Source organism: Microcebus murinus, chromosome 1 (genome assembly GCF_040939455.1).
Source record: "Microcebus murinus isolate Inina chromosome 1, M.murinus_Inina_mat1.0, whole genome shotgun sequence".
NCBI classification, from domain to species: domain Eukaryota; kingdom Metazoa; phylum Chordata; class Mammalia; order Primates; family Cheirogaleidae; genus Microcebus; species Microcebus murinus.
In genome coordinates, this window is record NC_134104.1 from 153,608,630 (window position 1) to 153,629,052 (window position 20,423).

The 20,423-nt window shown below is 43.6% G+C and overlaps 1 protein-coding gene across 32 annotated transcripts in view; it reads right to left on the reverse strand.

Annotated features, from left to right (window-relative positions):
- MAP4 (microtubule associated protein 4) overlaps positions 1-20,423 on the reverse strand; it is a 194,608-nt gene that overhangs the window by 5,289 nt on the left and 168,896 nt on the right. For 11 of the 32 annotated variants that reach the window (XM_076007224.1, XM_076007186.1, XM_020280309.2 and 8 more), the window contains 6 exons: positions 19,387-19,602; positions 15,411-15,594; positions 14,669-14,728; positions 14,254-14,546; positions 12,692-12,802; positions 10,636-10,728 (listed from right to left, as the gene is read on the reverse strand). In XM_076007224.1, coding sequence (XP_075863339.1) covers positions 10,636-10,728; positions 12,692-12,802; positions 14,254-14,546; positions 14,669-14,728; positions 15,411-15,594; positions 19,387-19,602 — 957 coding nt within the window. The remainder of the gene's footprint in view (positions 1-10,635; positions 10,729-12,691; positions 12,803-14,253; positions 14,547-14,668; positions 14,729-15,410; positions 15,595-19,386; positions 19,603-20,423) is intronic. The other 21 variants (XM_076007201.1, XM_076007227.1, XM_076007196.1 and 18 more) reach the window with 8 other exon arrangements.

The following is a 20,423-nucleotide window of genomic DNA, read 5'->3' on the forward strand; positions in this document are numbered from 1 at the left end:
TCTTATCAAGGCATTTTCCCCCCAGCCATATATACACACACACACACATAATTTTGTATTCCTGCTTAATCCATGTTATAATAATATTCCCACAAAAGAAGGGAAATGCAAAAAAAGGATCACATCATATCCAGCAGGATATCGGCCAAGATCAGCCGCTGAGAGGCTTGGAGTCCAGTGAGAAGGGTGGGTGGAGTGGCTCATTTCTCCCTCCCTGACGTCTCTGGCAGTCAGTGGGCTCCTGAGCTGCTGGTGAGCTCTTCTACACTCACAAGCCCGGAAGCTGCTGCCACCAGTGAACTGGGAGCTTAGTGAGGACGAAGCCACAGGCAGCCGGTGCCCTTGGGGTCATTTCCTGTCACTGCAGACCCAAGCTCAGACAGCAGGCGCTGTATTACTTCTCTCCCCACCGTGCACCTATGTCCTCCCCAGGAGGCCTCAGCCCCTCAGATTTCATGTCATTCGTTCCCACGCAAACATTTCCAAACTCCAGCCCAGAATGCGGGAGCCACAGGGGACTGGTGGGGCCCGGAGGATCTGTGTGACCCCAGAGTCTGGACATTCTGGGTGGGCTGTCTTCTGGAGAAAGGGACAGAGATGGCCAGAGTGCTAGCTTTCTTCCATGAACTGTAAGGTGAAAGCATCAGGTAACTTCAAAGGAAAACCCGTCAGACTAACTGCAGACTTCTCAACTGAGACCTTGCAAATCAGAAGGGATTGAGGCCCCATTCTCAATCTTCTCAAACAGAATAATGGCCAGCCTAGAATTGTGTATCCTGCAAAACTAAGTTTCTTATAGGAGGGATAAATAAAGACTTACTCAGACAAGCAAAAGCTGAGGGAATTTGTCAAGATCAGACCCGTCCTACAGAAGTACTGAGAGCTGAATGGCTGAATGCATAAAAAAAAAAAATACAAGCCAAGTATCTGCTGTCTCCAGAAAATGTATCTAACCCACAAGGATTCATTCAGACTCAAAGCGAAGGGACAGAAAAAACATTCCATGCAAATGGAAACCAAAAGAAAGTTGGTGTAGCAGTTCTCTTATCAGATAACGTATACTTCAAATTAACAAAAGTAAAGACAAAGATGGTTATTATATAATGTTGAAGGTAACAATTCAACAAGAAGACATAACAATCCTAAGTATCTATGTACCTAACACAGGTATGCCCAGATTCACAAAGCAAACCCTACTAGATCTAAACAAAAGGATAAACAGCAGCATTACAATAGCTGAGGACTTCAACACCCCACTGACACAATGGGACAGATCCTTCAAACAGAAAATAAACAAGAAACAATGGACTTAAACAGGACTTTAGAACAAATGGGCCTATAGACATTTACAGAACATTCTACCCCCAAGTTATTGAATATATTAATATATTCTTCTCATCAGTTCACTGAATATTCTCTAAGATTGATCACATCCTAGGCCACAAAGCATGTCTCAACAAATTTAAAAAAAAAGGCCAATGCAGTGGCTCACGCCTATAATTCTAGCACTCTGGGAGGCAGAGGCAGGTGGATCACTCAAGGTCAGGAGTTCGATACTAGCCTGAGCAAGAGCGAGACCCCGTCTCTACTAAAACTAGAAATAAATTAATTGGCCAACTAAAAATATATAGGAAAAATTAGCCGGGCATGGTGGCGCATGTCTATAGTACCAGCTACTTGGGAGGCTGAGGCAGTAGGATCACTTGAGCCCAGGAGTTTGAGGTTGCTGTGAGCTAGGCTGATGCCACGGCACTCTAGCCAGGGCAATAGAGTGAGACTCTGTCTCTAAATAAATAAATAAATAAAATAAAGAGAGAGAAAAAAAGAAAAAATAATAAAAATTATACCATGTATCTTCTCAGACCACAGTGGAATAAAATCGGAAATCAATTCCAACAAAAACACTCAACTCTACACAAAGTCATGTAAATTAAACAACCTATTGCTCAACAATTATTGGGTTAAGGAGGATTCATTAATATGGAATTGGAATATTATTAATATTCCAATTAATATGGAAATCAAAAGATTCTTCGAACTAAATGATAAAGCAGACACGTAGGTTACCAAAATCTGTGGGATTCTGCAAAAGTAGTCCTAAGAGAAAAACTCATAGCCTTAAATGCCTATGTCCAGAAGGCAGAAAGATCACAAACCAACCAACAATTTAATGAGTCGTGTCAAGGAATTGGACACGACCAATTCCAAACCCAGCAGAAGAAAAGAAACAACTAAGGTCAGAGCAGAACTAAATGAAATTGATAACGAATAATTATACAGAAGATTAATGAAACAAAAAGTTAGTTCTTTGAAAAGGTAAAATCGACAAGCCTCTTGCTAGATTAACCAGTGAAAGAAAGGACCCTAATAAGGTCAATCAGAAATGAAAAAGGAGATATTACAATTGATACCATGGAAATACAAAATATCATCTCTGAATATTATAAAATTCTCTATGAACATAAACTTGAAAAGTTGAGGAAATGGACAAATTCCTGGAAACATACAACTTCTCTAGGCTCAATCAGGAAGAAATAGAACTCCTGAAGAGACCAATATCAGGTAATGAAATTGAAGCAGCAATAAAAATCTTCCAACAAAAAAAAGTCTAGACCAGAGGGTTTCACAGGTGAATTTTACCAAACCTACAAAGAACTGGTAGCTGTACTACAGAAACGATTTCAAAACATTGAAAAGGAAGGAATCCTTCCCAACTCATTCTACGAAGCCAATATCACCTTGATATAAAACCAGGAAAGGACATAACAAAAAAAAGAAAATTACAGACCAAGGTCCTTGATGTCAAACTCCTTTCCAGAAATGCAGTAACAATTAATACCTCCACTGGCAGAACTTAACGTGTTTCTGACTCACCATATCCTCCCAGCATTGGATATTCTCAGTAAAGAAAAAACCTTGCTAATTTGTAAGAGAAAAAATGCTTCCTGAAGGTTGACTTTTTCTCCCATGCTGATTACCCATTTGTATGATATACCCCCTCACTCTCCTGGGATTACCCTTTCTCTTTCACCAGCCAGTAGAAAAGCACCTCTGGGAACAACCATGTGTGTCCCTAAGGCCTGTCCCTAGCAGCCTGGAGCTCTACATCTGTGGCCACTATGTCTGATGTGCTTTTTTGCTCCCTGCAGCCTCCCCATAGGGCTTTTCACTTAGGTGATATTCTGTCCATGTCTGGGGAATAACCAAAAGGATGAACTGCCTTTATCCAGAATGAATCATGGCACAGGTATGATTTGGGATTGGAGACTGGTTTGGGTATCCTCTACTTGCTCTTGCTTTTAAGTTGGCTAACAGATTTTCATCACTGTCCATTCTGTGGGAGCTTTGGGAAAATATCTCAGTACCAGGATGATGGTACATCTTTAAACTAGGGAATTAGCCATGAGCCCTCTGGGTTCCTGGATGGGGATCCCCTGGATGGGGATTCCAGGGTTCCTGAGAGGGGACCAGCTGTTCTTTGGTACTGTAGAGGAAACTGGCTTCCCAATGCAATCAACTCCATGCAGTGGTCCACTGGGCTCTGACGGCAGGTGCCACATTGTTCTGGTGGGGTTTCACCACAATCTGTTACATGGCAAGCTCCCTTCTTGGGCCCTGTCTTCCTTTCTTTGGTCTCAGAAAATATGGTCTTCATCATGTTCTAAGAGGACAGATGTCTGTAATTCTACATTTCTACCCACACCCCAAGGCTTGGCACAGAGTAACTACCCATAATCATTAGCTTGCCTGAGCTGTTCTCACTCTTGCCTTTAGAATTCTGCTCACGCTGTTCTCCAACCAACAACCCATCACATTCACTTCCCCATCCTTCAAGGTCCAGCTCAAAGGCTGCCTTCTTTGAAGCCTCACATGGCTGTATCTTTACTCCATCTCTTTCTCACATCATCTCTTGAAGGGATATCACAGTGAATAGTAATTGCTTCATGTGTTCAATAATCATTTACAGAGTAGCTGCTACTGTGACAACACAGCCTCTACTTTATTTCATCTTTCCAGATAGGCTGCAATTTTCTCTATACAGGAACAATTTTTTCTTTTTCTCCTCAGTCCGTAGTTCATTCCACAGATATTTATAGGTATGTCCAAAATGGAAGCTTATGATACAGTATAGATACCTCCTAAATATGTAATGATGGGAAGTGGAATTCCCTAGCTACAGAGATGGTAGTCAAACCACTGGAAATGCTTTATCTGGGATTACAACAATATATCTTGTTTATATTTGTCATGGGAAGAAATGGCTAATTCAAGAAGAACGGGCCATGGAAGGGTAATGGAGCAATCACAGCTCACTGCAGCCTTGAATTCCTGGGCTCAAGCAATCCTCCTGCCTCAGATTGATTGATTGATTGATTTTTGTGAGACAGAGTCTCACCCTGTTGCCCGGGCTAGAATGCTGTGGCGTCTGCCTAGCTCACAGCAACCTCAAACTCCTGGGTTCAAGCTATCCTCCTGCCGCAGCCTCCCAAGTAGCTAGGACTACAGGCACCACCATGCCCAGCTAATTTTTTCTGTATTTTTAGTTGTCCAGCTAATTTCTTTCTATTTTTAGTAGAGACGGGTTCTTGCTCTTGCTCAGGCTGGTCTTGAACTCCTGAGCTCAAGCAATCCTCCCGCCTCGGCCTCCCAGAGTGCTAGGATTACAGGGATGGGCCACCGTGCTTGGCATGCCTCAGCTTCTTGAGTAGCTGGTACTACAGGCATGCACCACCAGGTCTGGCTAATTTAAAAATATATATATATTTTGTAGAGACAGGGTCTCACTATGTTGCCCAGGCTGGTGTTAAACTTCTGGGCTCAAGCGATCCTCTTGCCTCAGCCTCCTGAGTAGCTGAGACTACAGGTGTGCACCACCACGCTCAGCTAATTTTTTCTATTTTTAGTTGCCAAGTTAATTTTTTCTATTTTTAGTAGAGATGGGGATCTTGCTCTTGCTCAGGCTGGTCTTGAACTCCTGACCTCAAGCAATCCTCCTACCTCAGCCTCCCAGAGTGCTGGGATTACAGGCGTGAGGTACTATACCTGGCCCATCCCTGGCTAATTAAAAAAAAACTGTTTTTGTAGACACCATGTTGCCCAATCTGGTCTTGAACTCCTGGTCTCAAGCGATCCTCCTGCCTTGGCCTCCCAAAGTGCTGTGCCTGGCCTCACCTCCCCATTCTTGTCTCTCATAGAGGGAATACAGGGAAGCATACTTTTCCCAGCCAAAGATCTGACATCTGCTTAAACTAACCCACTATGTGTCCTGAAGTAATGGTGACAAGCTCACCTTACACCACTGGTCCCCAAGACCACCTGTTAAGTTAAAATAATTACTCTCCAAGCCCTGGGCTCTCACCAAGATGTACAGCCATACGTTTCTTAACAGTGTTCTACATTGGAAGCCATTTCTTTACCTTTTTCTTAGTCCTCCATTAAAGAATAGTTGATGAGAAGAAGTTTCACTTTACAGATATATTGCAGTTAGTAAATGAAGAGGAAGCGCTAGAATCAGAGTCTCACCATGGCACACCCCTTACTGAACTCATAGGTCTAGGTATTGCCAATATCACAAAAAGAGAGATGACCAGAAGAATGAGACACAAACATGACTCCTGATAGAATTCCTACTTACGTCTTACAACATGTGAGGAATAAAAATCAAGCCCAAATCAATTTAAAGAAATTCAGGGACGAAGGAATATGTTCAATGAAACCATGGGGAATGTAATTAGCAGAATCTAGATTCTAGGACAAATCACTCAGTTTACTCATCACAAAAATTACCAGTAAAAAAAAAAAAGATGGAGGGGGCACTTCTAGAGTAAAAGAAACATAAGATTAAAAGAGACATATCCTATATTATTTTATAAATCTCTCATTAGTACTTATTATTGATATATATTAATATGTGTATCTATACATGTTTTAAAGAGTCCTTAGTCTTTAAACTTACACATGGAAATATTTTCAGATGAATGCTATATCTACGACTGGTTTCAAGATACTTGGGGTGGGCATACATAGATAAACCAAGACTGGCCATACAGATAGTAAATGAAGCTGGGTAAAAGGTATATTAAGTTCATTTTATATTTTTTCTACTTTTGTATGTTTGAAAATTTCCATAATAAAAAGTTCTTAAAAGCTTAAGTGATTGAACCTTAGGTATGAAACTATTAGAATTTTAGAGGAAAATGTTGGAAAATACTCTTCTAGACATTGGCCTGGGCAAAGAATTTATGAAGACCCCAAAGGCAATCACAACAGCAACAAAAATAAACAAATGGGACCTGATCAAATGAAAAAGCTTCTGCACAGCCAAAGAAACTGTCAAGAGAGCAGACAACCCACAGAATGGGAGAAAATTTTCGCAAGCTACACATCTGATAAAGGGCTGATAACTAGAATCTATTTAGAACTCAGGAAAATCAGCAAGAAAAAAATCAAACCCTATCAAAAAATGGGCAAAGGACATGAACAGAAACTTCTCAAAAGAAGACAGAACAATGGCCAACAAACATATGAAAAAATGTTCAACATCTCTAATCATCAGGGAAATGCAAATCAAAACCACAAGGAAATATCACTTAATTCCAGTGAGAATGGCTTTTATCAAAAAGTCCACAAACAACAAATGCTGGCGTGGATGCGGAGAGAGGAATACTCCTACACTGCTGGTGGGACTGCACTAGTTCAACCTCTGTGGAAAGCAATATGGAGATACCTCAAAGCGATACAAGTAAATCTACCATTTGATCTAGCAATTCCACTACTGGGCAACTACCCAAAAGATCAAAAGTCACTTTATGAAAAAGACACCTGCACTCGAATGTTTATAGCAGCACAATTCACAATTGCAAAGCTGTGGAAACAACCCAAGTGCCCATCAATTCATGAGTGGATTAATAAAATGTGGTATATGTATACCATGGAGTACTACTCAGAAACAATGGTGATATAGCACCTCTTGTATATTCCTGGATAGAGCTGGAACCCATTCTACTAAGTGAAGTATCTCAAGAATGGAAAAACAAGCACCACATGTACTCACCAGCAAATTAGTATTAACAGATCAACACCTACATGGACATATAGGAGTAACATTTATCGGGTGTCGGGAGGGTGGGAGGGGATGGGTATATACAACCACAACGAGTAAGATGTGCAATGTTTGGGGGATTGACACGCATGAAGCTCTTACTCAAGGGGGTAGGGAGGCACGGGCAATATATGTAACCTTAACACTTGTACTCCCATAATATGCTAAAATAAATAAATAAATAAAAAAGCTTAAATGAGCCCAATTCACTTAACAAGGCCCATCACCTCTAAGGTACAGCTGTCCCTCCTTAGGCTGGGAGGATGGCTTCCCACCGATTTCCCCACCTATCTTCCCCAGGCCAACTGCCTCCTCTCTATGCTCTGGCTTCAGGTAACCGTGTGCTGCCTCTCTAGCCAGGGATGTGTGCCTCCTTCACAGGATGGACCAAATGCCCCCTCCTCAGGGAAGCCTGATAGCCAGCAAAAGCCAAGCTGGCTCTCCATGGTCCTCTATGTGGTACACAACCATCCACTGCAGCCACGACCTCACTGTACTTGTGTGCCTACACAGGCTGCGCTGTCGGTCTGGGAGGGCCTGCAGGCCTGCTGCAGATACCAGTAGATGCTATGGAAACTAGCTGCCAACAGGACTTGGCGCTCGTTACACACACATATCCCCCCCTTGCAAGGGTGAAATGAGACCAAAACTACCATAAAATCTTAAATTGGGACAAGCCATGGAAGAAGCCACTACACTGAACAATTAGCACATCACTCCCTTCCCTCCCCTGATGTCCTGGCTGTTATCAGGGGGTATGTCTGTGTATATGTGGGCAGCAGTGTATGTAAATGTGTGTGGTTGTGGGTGGGGAATGGACGTGCAATGCTGTTCAGTTTGCATCACAGACTAACTATTTTTAAGGTGCACATTTGTTTGTGATGGCTTTATGGAGGGGCTGATGGAGGCTATGGAAGGAACTAAAGCACCTCAGTCTAGGCTGTGGCCATCAGCTGTTTACCTTCATCGTCCCACCTGGAAACACTGCTCACAGTGGTTTCCTAATGCTGTTTATGGAAGCCTCTAAAATGAAAATGCTTAAAAAAAAATTCGCCCTCGAAAAAAATCTTGTTTGAAGTCATGTGTAGGCAGCATGGACAGATCACAGTAGATGATGAATCAATGATGACTATTTTCAGAGCTCTTATATATACTGCACAACATATATAAATAAATTTCTATGTCTCTCACACACGAGCAATCTAATTCCCTCAGAACCCCTGTTCACCTTGTTTCACCCAGGCCAAACCTGCAAGGAAACCCAAGGTCAGTGACTACCTGAGCCCCTCATAGGCTGGATCTTTATTACCTCACTTGAGCTGATCCCATGCCAGGTTGACTAATGTTTGGCCACCTACCAATCTGGCCAAGTACACTCTATCTGAGTGCAAAGGATGCCATTTCTACTCAGGCCAGAAAGAGCCAGTGGTGAGATGACTAAGAGGAGAGGCAGGAAGAGAGAGTTGTGTGGGGCAAGAATGCAAGCTAATGGCCACATTCCTGACAATAGAACTGCTGGTGGGTTAGGCCATGGGCAGAATGGCATGACCAGTGAGGAGAGCAGGAGGACAGAGTTTGAAAACAAAAGGGTAAGTGCAGCAGGACTAGTCTAGTTCAGGACAGTAATCAGAAGGAACCAAGTGAACACAAAAGAAACTAGGGCAGGATGGGCTCTCTAACTTGGAGGCTCGAATAGAAGCAGTCAGGGCAGTGGCTGTGTGTGGTGGCTCCAGAACATGTCTCTGGCACAGCTTGGAAGAGTGCCACTGTCACAGGACAAAAAGAAAATGCTCAGGGTGTTCTTTACACACAGTGAAACTTTGCCCTGTTTCTTCCTAGATCAGAACCTCCCTGTGAGCTGGAATCACCTGTGTCCTCAACATAGATCGTAGAGCTGGCACAGAATAGCAGCATGATAAAAAGAAGAATGTCTGGATGGAAGAGGGAAGGATATAAAAAGATATGGAGGAGCCGGGCGTGGTGGCTCACGCCTGTAATCCTAGCACTCTGGGAGGCTGAGGCGGGCGGATTGCTCGAGGTCAGGAGTTCAAAACCAGCCTGAGCAAGAGTGAGACCCTGTCTCTACTATAAATAGAAAGAAATTAATTGGCCAACTAATATATATATATATATATAATTAGCTGGGCATGGTGGCGCATGCCTGTAGTCCCAGCTACTCGGGAGGCTGAGGCAGAAGGATTGCTTGAGCCCAGGAGATTGAGGTTGCTGTGAGCTAGGCTGACGCCACGGCACTCACTCTAGCCTGGTCAATAAGCGAGACTCTGTCTCAAAAAAAAAAAAAAAAAAAAAAAAAGACATGGAGGGAAAAGGGGCTAAAAAAGAGGTGGGGGTGGGGACAAAAGAAGAAGAGATTAGAAAAGGAAAAAAAATGAGAAAGGAGAGTAGAAAGGGAATGAGAAAAAGCATGGAGAGAAAAGGAGAAAGAGGCCAGGAACAGTGGCTCACATCTGTAATCCCAGCACTTTGGGAGGCCTAGGTGGGAGGATAGTTTGAGTCCAGGAGTTTGAGACCAGCCTGGGCAATAGTGAGACCCCATTTCAACAAAAAATAGAAAAATTAGCTGGGTGTGGTGGCTTGTGCCTATAGTCCCAGCTACTCAGGAAGCTGAGACAGGAGGATCATTTGAGCCCAGGAGTTGGAGGTTGCAGTGACCTATGATGATACCACTGCATTTCTAGCCTGGGTGACAGAGGGAGATCCTGCCTCAAAAAGAGAAGAAAAAGAAAAGGAGAAAGAGGAGAAAGAGAAAGAGGATAAAAAGAAAAAGACTAACATAGATGAAGAAGCAGAGAATGGGTGGGAGGAAAATGTTGATTGATTTTATAATGACAAGGATTCAAGGATGGGCTTTGGAAAGATTACATGGGATGCAGGCAGAATGTGCACCCTAGGAATGGATGTGAGAGAGGCAACAGGACTGCAGCTGATCGCTGCCCTCAGACCAGATCTCTGACTCAGCTGGAGCAAAACCCAGAGTCTTCTACCCACACGAATGAACACATACCAAGTGAGGGCCAGGTGCAGCGGCTCATGCCTGTAATCTTAGCACTCCTGGAGGCTGAGGTGGGAGGATAGCTTGAGGCTAGGAGTTTGAGACCAGCCTGAGAGAGACCCCATCTCTACTAAAAATAGAAAAATAAACTGGGCGTCGTAGCACAGGCCTGTAGTTCCAGCTACTTCGGAAGCTGAGGCAGGAGGATCACCTGAGCCCAGGAGTTTGAGTTTGCTGTGAACTATGATGACACCACTGTACTCTAGCCGGGGTAACAGAGCAAGATTCTGTCTTAAAAAACAACAACAACAAAAAAAATACCAAGTGAGTGTCACCAGGTTGTTGTTTATGGGCTCACCAGAAACACCTGGTCTAAACACACTAGAGCATTGTGGTTTCCTCTCACTTAGCTAGAATGCTTCTTAGCAAATGCATAGGACACTGTGGAGTGGGCCCTTTCCCCAGTATACCCCACAATGGGCTTTGCCTCAGATGCCAGCTAGCCAGAGCTTATACTTACATTACCACCTCCAGGGACATGCTTAATATTGTCCTTGGAACCACACTTGGACTGAATATGGCTGTAGCTCACTTTTTTGGAGACTATCTGGACCTGGAGTGTTAGAGAACAGAAAAAACAACACAAAGGGAGAGGAATGGTTAGCACCAACACAGGGCAGGCAGTGAGTCCACACGTGATCACAATGACCAACAAGGAGTGTTGTTAAACCTCCACCCCCACTATGGAAAAGCACAGGAAAAGGAATTTGAAAGAGCAAGGAGGGGAGTGAAAACATTAACAGACCATACACAGACAGAAGCAGATGCTGCACATGCACTGCATGGTGGTCATCACTGCTCCTGGGGGCTGGGCTGTGATTCACAAGGCCAGACAGCAGCAGGCCTGTGATGCCCAACCAGGCATAGCCCCACCTCCTTTCTTTGCTCCCTCCTTAAGAGCTGGGGCAGTGTCCCTGGCTCTGCTCTGCCAGAGTCCTCATCATCTGGATCTGTCCCCACCCAAGGAGGGCACTTCTTTTAATCTAGGGTTGCTAGATTGCTGGAGCCAGGCCCACTCTTGGAAGCAAAGGCTGTTCTGAGAAGCACTGGGCATCTGGCTAATAGGGCACAGATCTGATACTAAAATGAAGGGAGGGAAATTGCTCAGATACAGATGCAAATAGAAACAGAATCATGAACACCTGGGGAGCATAGGTCTCAGGTTCAGCAACTTCTACATTTAGCCCATTTGCCTCAGGGCTCAAGAAAGCACAATGTGACAGAAGAGGTTTAACTCTACCCTTATTTTTGATTCTTGATTCTAGGGTAAAGCACCTTCTTGAATCCTCCAGATGCCTAATCCTATGCCCTGTGAGATTTGCAGAAAAAGAGAACAGGCTGTAAGCTGGGATGCTGTCATGCGCAAGTCTGGGAGCACAATTACACTGTATTGTATGAGAATGGCTTCCATCCAAATTGAGAAACACAAGGGCCCTGGCTCTAAGAGTCTGGAACAAAGAATTCTTCTTGGACATTCTCAAGAAGGGATAGTTGCCAGCTTCGTTCCTTCCTTTGCTTCAGAGCTGAGGGCTCTTTGTAAATGAGGCAGCCTCCACACTGAAGAGTTCTCCACAGGGTACAGAAATCCACCTGGAGAAACTTGAACCCATATAGTTTGTTGTACCTTGTCATTTCTGGCCTTCTTCACAACTTTAATGACGAGTAATTGGTTAACAAACCACTTCCTGAGAAGTCCTGGTCTGAACCAGAGACTCACTAGGACCTCTCTAGTAGTCGCCAGAAGCCACAGCACAGCCTTCTTCACCAACTCCACTGTACCTACTCCTTGATACTGAGACTTGCTGAGACTGCCCATCCTGGTCCCTAAGGAGTTGGAGCTCAGGCTTCTATGGCAGCCCTTGGCCAGAGAGGCACACCTACTTGCCACAGCTAAGGAAGAAAGGTGTTCAAAAGCAGGCCAGGGAGGCCTGGTTCCAGAGTATGGAGGCAAGGGGAAAGAACCTTTCAGCTTAGCTCTAACTTCCAGCTGATCCTGTCTGTTCTACACTAAGTAGATTTCTATTGGGGACAAGCATCCTACCTACCTTTCAGTTAAACCAGGACAAATCGAAGCTATCTCCTTATCCAGCAGTGTTTATGAGTGGAGTATTTTAGCTCAAGTAAACGCATATAGTCTCCAGGGTTCCAGGTGGCGGAAGATTATCACCGCCATATCTTCTTACTGAGGAAGAACCTGGGTATGCCGTTTGTGTGGATACCAGGTGGGTTTCACATCAATGACAGTGTGAAGGAAATGACTGAAAGTTTTTGGATCCATTTATCCAGCTGAATAAGTATTTCCCAAAGGGCTAATGGACTCCTAATTCTGTTAACTTTCAGGGTTAATACAAAAATTTTCTGATGGCTGAGTCACCAAGCACAGAGAAGGGAACATGGAGGAGAAGTAGAAACTAGTTAAGGACAGGAAAAAGTGTAATAGGAGGGAAAGTGACTCAGGCTGGAAGAAATACTCTACCAGATTTAACCTTCCAGAGGTAGGTCTAAATAAAACTCACTTTCCCAGCAGTTGGTTTCTGTGCACTTGCAATTGGGCCGGCTGTTTTAGTGACTGCATTAGATTCAGGCTTTCGAGTTGGAGCAGCTGCCTCTGTTTTCTCTATTTTGGCCTGGATGGAGATAAAGGGAGTACAAATTTGAAACCAAGAGGATGAGAGCTCCAATGCCAAGAAGAGAAGAAGGCTGTAGGGGATTCGAGTCCAGGCCAGGCCACCAGGCGGAAGCAGGTCACCCTTAATCCCAGGAAAAAAAACACAGATTTCCTAGGGTAGACCAAGCCAGAGATCCCTGAGTAGAGGACCACAGGGAAAGGAGCTGCAGACCAAAGTCTTGAGACACAAGGGAAGAGACCAACGCACCATTTATGGAAAAATGGAGCTCACGAAGGCTAAAAGACCAAATCAGTGATCTCTTTTGAGTATATGTTGGGGTTATCACTTTCCAATCACAATGCCCACCCCACTCAGAAACACGATGGCCATAGGGAGCCACTACTGATGATGGGAAATGTCATATTCTTCAGGTATGTAGGAAGAGAAAGCAATTCACTAGACAAGTTACTCACCCCCCCCACAAGACCTTCTGCAACTTCTGCACCACGAAAGAATAAGAGCAAAGAGAGGGGGAGATGGACCACCAGCACCACAGGCGAGGGCCTGGTGGCTGGGTAAACTAGAGCCACAACTGCTTACCAGTGAGGCCCTTAACCAGACTGATCCCAATTTGCCACCAGTGTCTTCCAATCGTACCAGGATTCTGCCTCATTTTCTCCCTCCTCAATTTTTTAGCTGTTCTGGATTGAAGCAATTTAAGTATTCTCCCCTGGATGGTGGTGGTTTAGTGCTAGCAAATGATGTAGGTGATTGAGATGGTACTATTCCAGGGACTCGAACATTCTCAGATAGACTTTTGCCATGTTTTTTTTTTTTTTCCACACACTGAGCCCCCATGGTTGCTAACAGTTAACAAATAATTCTGGGATTGATGCAACCAGAAAATCCTTATAGTGAAGCGCTGTCCTGCCACGCTTTTCTCCTCCCTACTAGTGTAGTCCTATTGTTTAGGAAAGCCAGAGGATTATAGCACAACCCATCCTGGCCACAAGAGGACACCCTATCCTCTTTCAGACAGACTCCACCCAAGTTATGGGTTGTGGAACTTAAGAGGTGATCCACCTTCTGTCTATCCTGACATTCACTGTGCAAGGCAAGAACCATGAAAAATTGGGTTTATGTCAAGTATCTCTCACTCTCACAGAGTCTCTGAGGCCTCTTTTCTTTTGTAAAGGAGAAGAATCCTTTTATCTCCAAACAAAAATGTAAACCCAAACCCCAACATATATAACAGAAGCCCCTCTGACTGAGGTGGGAAGAACCAGCCCAGGGTTCAGCCACTCTTTAACTGCTGCTGGGGTGCTAAGCCTACTCTATAGAGCACAGGCCAAAGTTCCCTGATGCTGAATACAATGTTTTAACAGCCCGCTCTTTGGTGGGCCTGGGAGATGCGGTGGGGGAAGACGCAGGGGCCAGCATAGCAAGGACCCCAGGTTCCTTGGACCTACCCGGCCTCCTCCAGGCTGATGCTTTATGTTTTCTGTGGAGCCAACCTTGGAGCGGACATTCTTCAGATCAGGAGCAGAAGCATTGGTGGCTAGGCGGCTCAGCCTGGGGGCAGTGGAGCTGGGCTTGGCTGAGGTGGGCTTCTTGTCCATGGAAGCAGTCACGGAGGGCCGGGAAGGCATGGGTGTAGGCTTGACACGAGCAGGAGCCACCCCTGTTGGGGGAGCTGTCCCACTGACAGTGGTGTTTTTCTTCACGGAACTGGTGGAGGTGCTCTTTGAGCGACTCAAGTCAGCTGCAGAGGTAGGAGTGAGAGATAACAACGGTTCCGCAGGAGAGAGAAAAAAGGAGACTTTAAGCTATCGAAGAGGCAGAGGTTCAAGTTACAGTTCCACAAAATGGTGGATGGAGTATTACCTGGTGCAGACTTTGCAGTCATCTTCTTAACTTCCACAGGTTTTCCCTCAGTCTTAATGGCTGCACAAACATATACTTATTAATATAACACTTAACAAACTGACCTATTAAATGGCATATCCAATACTGAGATTCCTCATTATTTAACAATTATTGAATGTCTACTTTGAGCCAGGGATTGTGCTAGTCTTTGGGAATAGAGTAGTAAATTAGAGAGCTATGTAAAGACTGTGCCCAAGCATACAAGGCCCGGCACTGCATCTTATTCCTCAAGCGATCCTCCCATCTCAGCCTCCTAAAGTGCTAGGATTACATGAATGAGCCACCGTGCCCAGCTGGTGTCTTATTCTTCTCTAGAGTCCTGACAATGCTTTCTACGTGGCCTTGGAAGTAGGTTGCCAATACATGCCTATTTCTTATCATGTAAGCCCATGACCATGTGCTGGGTGCTGTGGAGTCACTAAGAAAGGAACAGTGAATTCTACCCAGGATTTCATGAGAGTCCTCGTCATTCAAGATTTTTCTGAACACACACAACTGCTAAGCTCACACAGAGATCAAGGCTTGTTAAGTATTAGGCCCACCACGCTGCCACTATTTCATGTACCCCACCTAAGGGCTAGTATGTGAGCAGGTCTGCACAGCTGTCTATGATGCCAGCTAGAGCTATGGCTAGGGCAAAGCCAAGGTTCCATTCTCCTCCCTACTAGTTTCATGGGAGGGAAGAACAGGCACTACTCACCAGTGGGCCTCTTGGGCAGGGATGTAGGGGGGCTCTTACTGCTTGGCCCAGCTGAGGGAAGAGCAGCAGCTGTTGTGGCTTTCGGAACAGTCTGGGTGCTCTTGGAACCAGGTCTGACGGCTGGGGCAGAAGCCGGCTTGGATGGTGAGGCCCGCTTCTCAGGAACCTTTGCTTCTGTGACAGGCTGGAAGTAGAAAATTGGGAGTAAGAGCTTCAGGTCAGCTATAGCCCAGCTATAGCCCAAGTCACAAGATGGTTCTATATAAGCATGCAGCAGAGAGCAGGAGGTACTGTGGGTTGGCAGCTACTGATGGGAAAATATATATGGCTCTAAGATATCCATATAAAGTGAGGAACTGGCCATTTAGGGGTGCTACGTGATCTGAGATCAGGAAATAGGGACTCAAACGACCTCGATCCAACCTGAGCCAATAAAAACAGCCCTGACAGGTATATCACAACAGTCTATGTTTGCCTCAGGATCTACAATATTAAATAATAGTATCTTTAATATAATAAAATCTAATGTATTAAATACTTGACGAAAGATTAAATAAACATATAAACAAAACAAAACTGAAACATTATATTCAGTCAAATTCAGCCATTGTTTTGGTTAACATGTACCTAGAGAGTGCTGAACAGGACCGGGCTGCAGATGGAGAAGCCACTGGCCAAATCCAGGTCAGAAGCTTGAGCTCCAGCCCTAATCCGTCCCCTACTCGCAGTGTGTTCTTGGACAAATCACAGAGCCTCTTTGAGCTTTAGTTCCTCATCTGGATAAAGGCGATTATAATAGAACGTCACTAAAGACCAGCTTTAATAATATGTGAAGTTAAAGAATAGAGGAAAGAGGTCTCTGATAGCACAGAGATGGTAAGAAGGGGCAGCCCTGACCAATAGTGGGAATGAGAAGCACTGATATCACAGCTATGATCTGAGAGCGAAAGGGAAAAAGTCTCTCAAGTGTAGATGGCATGGCATCTGGGTCACTCTGGTTTCTCTTAATGGAGGCTGAGAACGCCATCGATAGCGAGGAAGGAAGGAATCAATTTAGCCTGGTTTCTACAGGAATAGAGAATGAAGATATTATTTCGATAAGGAAATGTACCACGTTACTCATGAGAGTAAGCTAAACCAGACACAGCGGGCCCAGCTCTTTTCCTCTATGAAAAACAGCCACAGAGGGCAATATGTTCATAGAGACAAGCAGGATGTTTAAATGGAAAATCAACTAAGGAGATGCTTGGAAATTAAGGGTTGGAATCCAATCAAATAAAGTCTAACTCTGTAAATGCATGGTAATGACTGCTTCTACAAATAGAGACCCCTAAGGTTGGAATCAGGGGAAATGGTCCTGATACTAGCTCTGTCGGGAAATGTTGTAGGATTTTATACAAGAGGGGGTTCCTCTCTTATGGCTCTAGAATTTGAGGACTAAACCAGATGCTCTCTGTGGTCTCCTGTAAAATGTCAATACTATGATTATGATTCAGAACAATCTAGGATAGTCATACTATTTTGCTAATAAGATTAATAAGGATAAAATAAGTTAGCCATCCTTCAAATGGATCTTGGCCTCAGCAAACTACAGAACCAGCCTGGCCTTATAACTAAAGTTATTTTTTGTTTGTTTGTTTTTTGGTGTTTTTTTTTGAGACAGTCTCACTTTGTTGCCCAGGCTAGAGTGAGTGCCATGGCATCAGCCTAGCTCACAGCAACCTCAAACTCCCCAGCTTCAGCAATCCTGCTGCCTCAGACTCCCGAGTAGCTGGGACTACAGGCATGTGCCACCATGCCCGGCTGATTTTTTCTATATATATTAGTTGGCCAATTAATTTCTTTGTATTTACAGTAGAGATGGGGTCTCGCTCTTGCTCAGGCTGGTTTCAAACTCCTGACCTCCAGCAATCCTCCCGCCTCGGCCTCCCAGAGTGCTAGGATTACAGGCGTGAGCCACCGCGCCCAGCCCGTTATTTCTCAATTTATATTTTCTCCTCTGCCAGAGTCACAGATCTACTTATTTTTTTTTCTGAATAGGTTGTTCTCCCTTTATTTGCTCCTATAAATCTTTCTACCAAAATAAGGATAAAAATAATCTTGTTAGACTTTAGTTTTTAATCTCACAAACTGTTTCCATCTGTTTCTTATCTAAAAGAGACAACATTAATAATTATAATGCAGAGATCACCAACTTAGGTCAGCTATTATCTCAAAATGCTGTCTAAAAGTTGCATGGGAGGCCGGGTGCGGTGGCTCATGCCTGTAATCCTAGCACTCTGGGAGGCCAAGGCGGGCGGATTGCTTGAGGTCAGGAGTTCGAAACCAGCCTGAGCAAGAGCGAGACCCCGTCTCTACTATAAATAGAAAGAAATTAATTGGCCAATTAATATATATAGAAAAAATTAGCTGGGCATGGTGGCGCATGCCTGTAGTCCCAGCTACTCGGAAGGCTGAGGCAGGAAGATTGCTTGAGCCCAGGAGTTTGAGGTTGCTGTGAGCTAGGCTGACGCTGCCATGGCACTTACTCTAGCCTGGGCAACAAAGTGAGAATCTTTCTCAAAAAAATAAATAAATAAATAAAAGTTGCATAAAATGCCATAAAAGAACAGCACTGACAGAGGCCCTGAGCATCAGCCTGGGAGTCAGACCCAGGCTCAAATACTGGCTCTGTCACTTAGTACCACTTGACTTTAGAAAGATTATTTAACTGAGTTTTAGCTTCTTATCTACAAAATGAAGATACCGAGAAAGAGAATTAAAGGAATTAATGTATATTAAGTAATTAGGACAGTATACTTTATTTTAATTGTTATTATGGAGTGAAATTTCAGTAGACACCTCCTTTCCTCTCTACACCTTCCTGTCTCAGCTGCTGCTGAATAAACTACAGGGAGGACCTGCAGCCATGGCTCCAGTCACCGTCTCTCTGCCCTCTTATTCAAATAAGTTGGTTTTTTTTGTTGTTGTTTTGCAGCAACTGCAGCCTGAGAATCAAATAAGTTGTTTTCTAAAGATCAAGAAAAGCAGCCAACTGGATAAATGAGGATCAGAGAGAAAGCATTACAAGATTTTATCATTACAAGTCTATGATAGGATTTCTCAGTTTCTTGGCCAGAGTTTCAACCTAGACTGCAATTCTTAGGTTCTAACAGTTTTCTTTACAATATTAATTTTTTGTTTGTTTTTTTATTAAATTTTTTATCTTTTTTATCTATTGCACACAGACTGGAACACAATATTAAATTAAAAACTGACAATTTTGACATTGGAAACTATTTCCCACTGTGAATTTGAAGAGTACAATCAGGCTGACCTAAAAGCCATTCTCAAATAAAAAAGATGTTAAGGAAGGCAGCCACACCTTCACACACTCTCTCTTTCTGGATCAAATCTGTAAAGCTAATGCTGCTCCAAATGTGACCAGTTTCTGGGCAATACAGACAGTGAGGATGACCTGGAAAACTGGAAAACTTCAGGAGTAGCTCAGTGGAGGTAAGCAAAGTAAGATATCACATGATGCTAGAACATGTAAGATAAGCTGGAAAAGCTACTTATTTCGCAAAAGTAACGGGTAAAATTCACTTCTGCAGGATGATTAAAGAAAAAGACAAATAACTGCATTTGATGTGACAAAAAAGAATATTTGATTAGTATATAGAATAGAGAAAATGGGTTAACAAGTATTTAAATAGGTAAAGAGTCCGGAGTAGTTGAAAGAAAGGAAGAGGAATCAAAGTTGATGGAATATTGCCTCCAACCAGCGCAGGGAAAGGTAAATACTATAAAAGGGCTTCAAAATGTTATGGCTACATCACTGGGTCCCTAATCTGATTTTCAAATCTCCCTTCCCCACGTTTTCCCTGCCTTTTCCCAATTCCACCAGCCTGATTCCAATGTCTGGTTGCAACAAGAGCCTATCTGACATTCAGAGGGGAAAACTTTTCCCCGGCACAGTAGTTAGGTGACTACTTACCTTTGGTTTTACATCTCGTGAAGGTAAGGTGGAAGGCCGGGCAGTGGTAGCAGCAGGGCGTTTGGGTGGGGCAGCTGGTACTGAGCCTGATGCAAGGCTCATGGGTTTTTTATTCGACCCACCAAGGGTGGTGGGAGCTGGCTGCTTAGGGAGAGAAGTGGGCTGTGTTTTGGCTTTCGATGTTGAAGTCTTTGCAGGCTGAGAAGTGGCCAAAGGCTTTAGGTTGATTGTTGTTTTTTTATTTTATTTTTTTTATTTTTTAAGGCCAACATCAAACACACAGACAAGAATAAAAACAAATTAAAAAAAGTATAAATTGCACAATTCAAAGTAAAATTATAAGCAATGATGATTGATGCAACTGAAAATCAGCATTCCTTTCTTCTGAGCTCAGTAAATAGAATGATAACAGGATGGAGATAAAAAAAGAATTGGGAATTGTTTCTTAATGACAGTGTCACAAATTCTAAGAGTCTGGCACTTAAAAATTTAAATCCAGTAAAATAATTAACTATTAATTAGAATTAATAGTTAATTCAATTAATAAAGAAGTCTATTAATGTAGAATTGTTGGGTGCAATAATTCTATAAAGAAAATTATCAGGAGGTGATTAAGCCATTATTATCTGTATATTGATGGCATAACATCAGCCATATCCTACAGTGTGGCATTCAAATTTTGCAATAAGCATCAGTAAGTATCCGAAGCTGTGATTCACCTTAAAAATCTGCATTCCCTTTTTATATTTATTTATTTATTTATTTATTTTTGAGACAGAGTCTCGCTTTGTTGCCCAGGCTAGAGTGAGTGCCGTGGCGTCAGCATAGCTCACAGCAACCTCAAACTCCTAGGCTTAAGCGATCCTTCTGACTCAGCCTCCCGAGTAGCTGGGACTACAGGCACGCGCCACCATGCTCGACTAATTTTTTCTATATATATTAGTTGGCCAATTCATTTCTTTCTATTTATAGTAGAGACGGGGTCTCGCTCTTGCTTAGGCTGGTTTTGAACTCCTGACCTCCAGCAATCCGCCCGC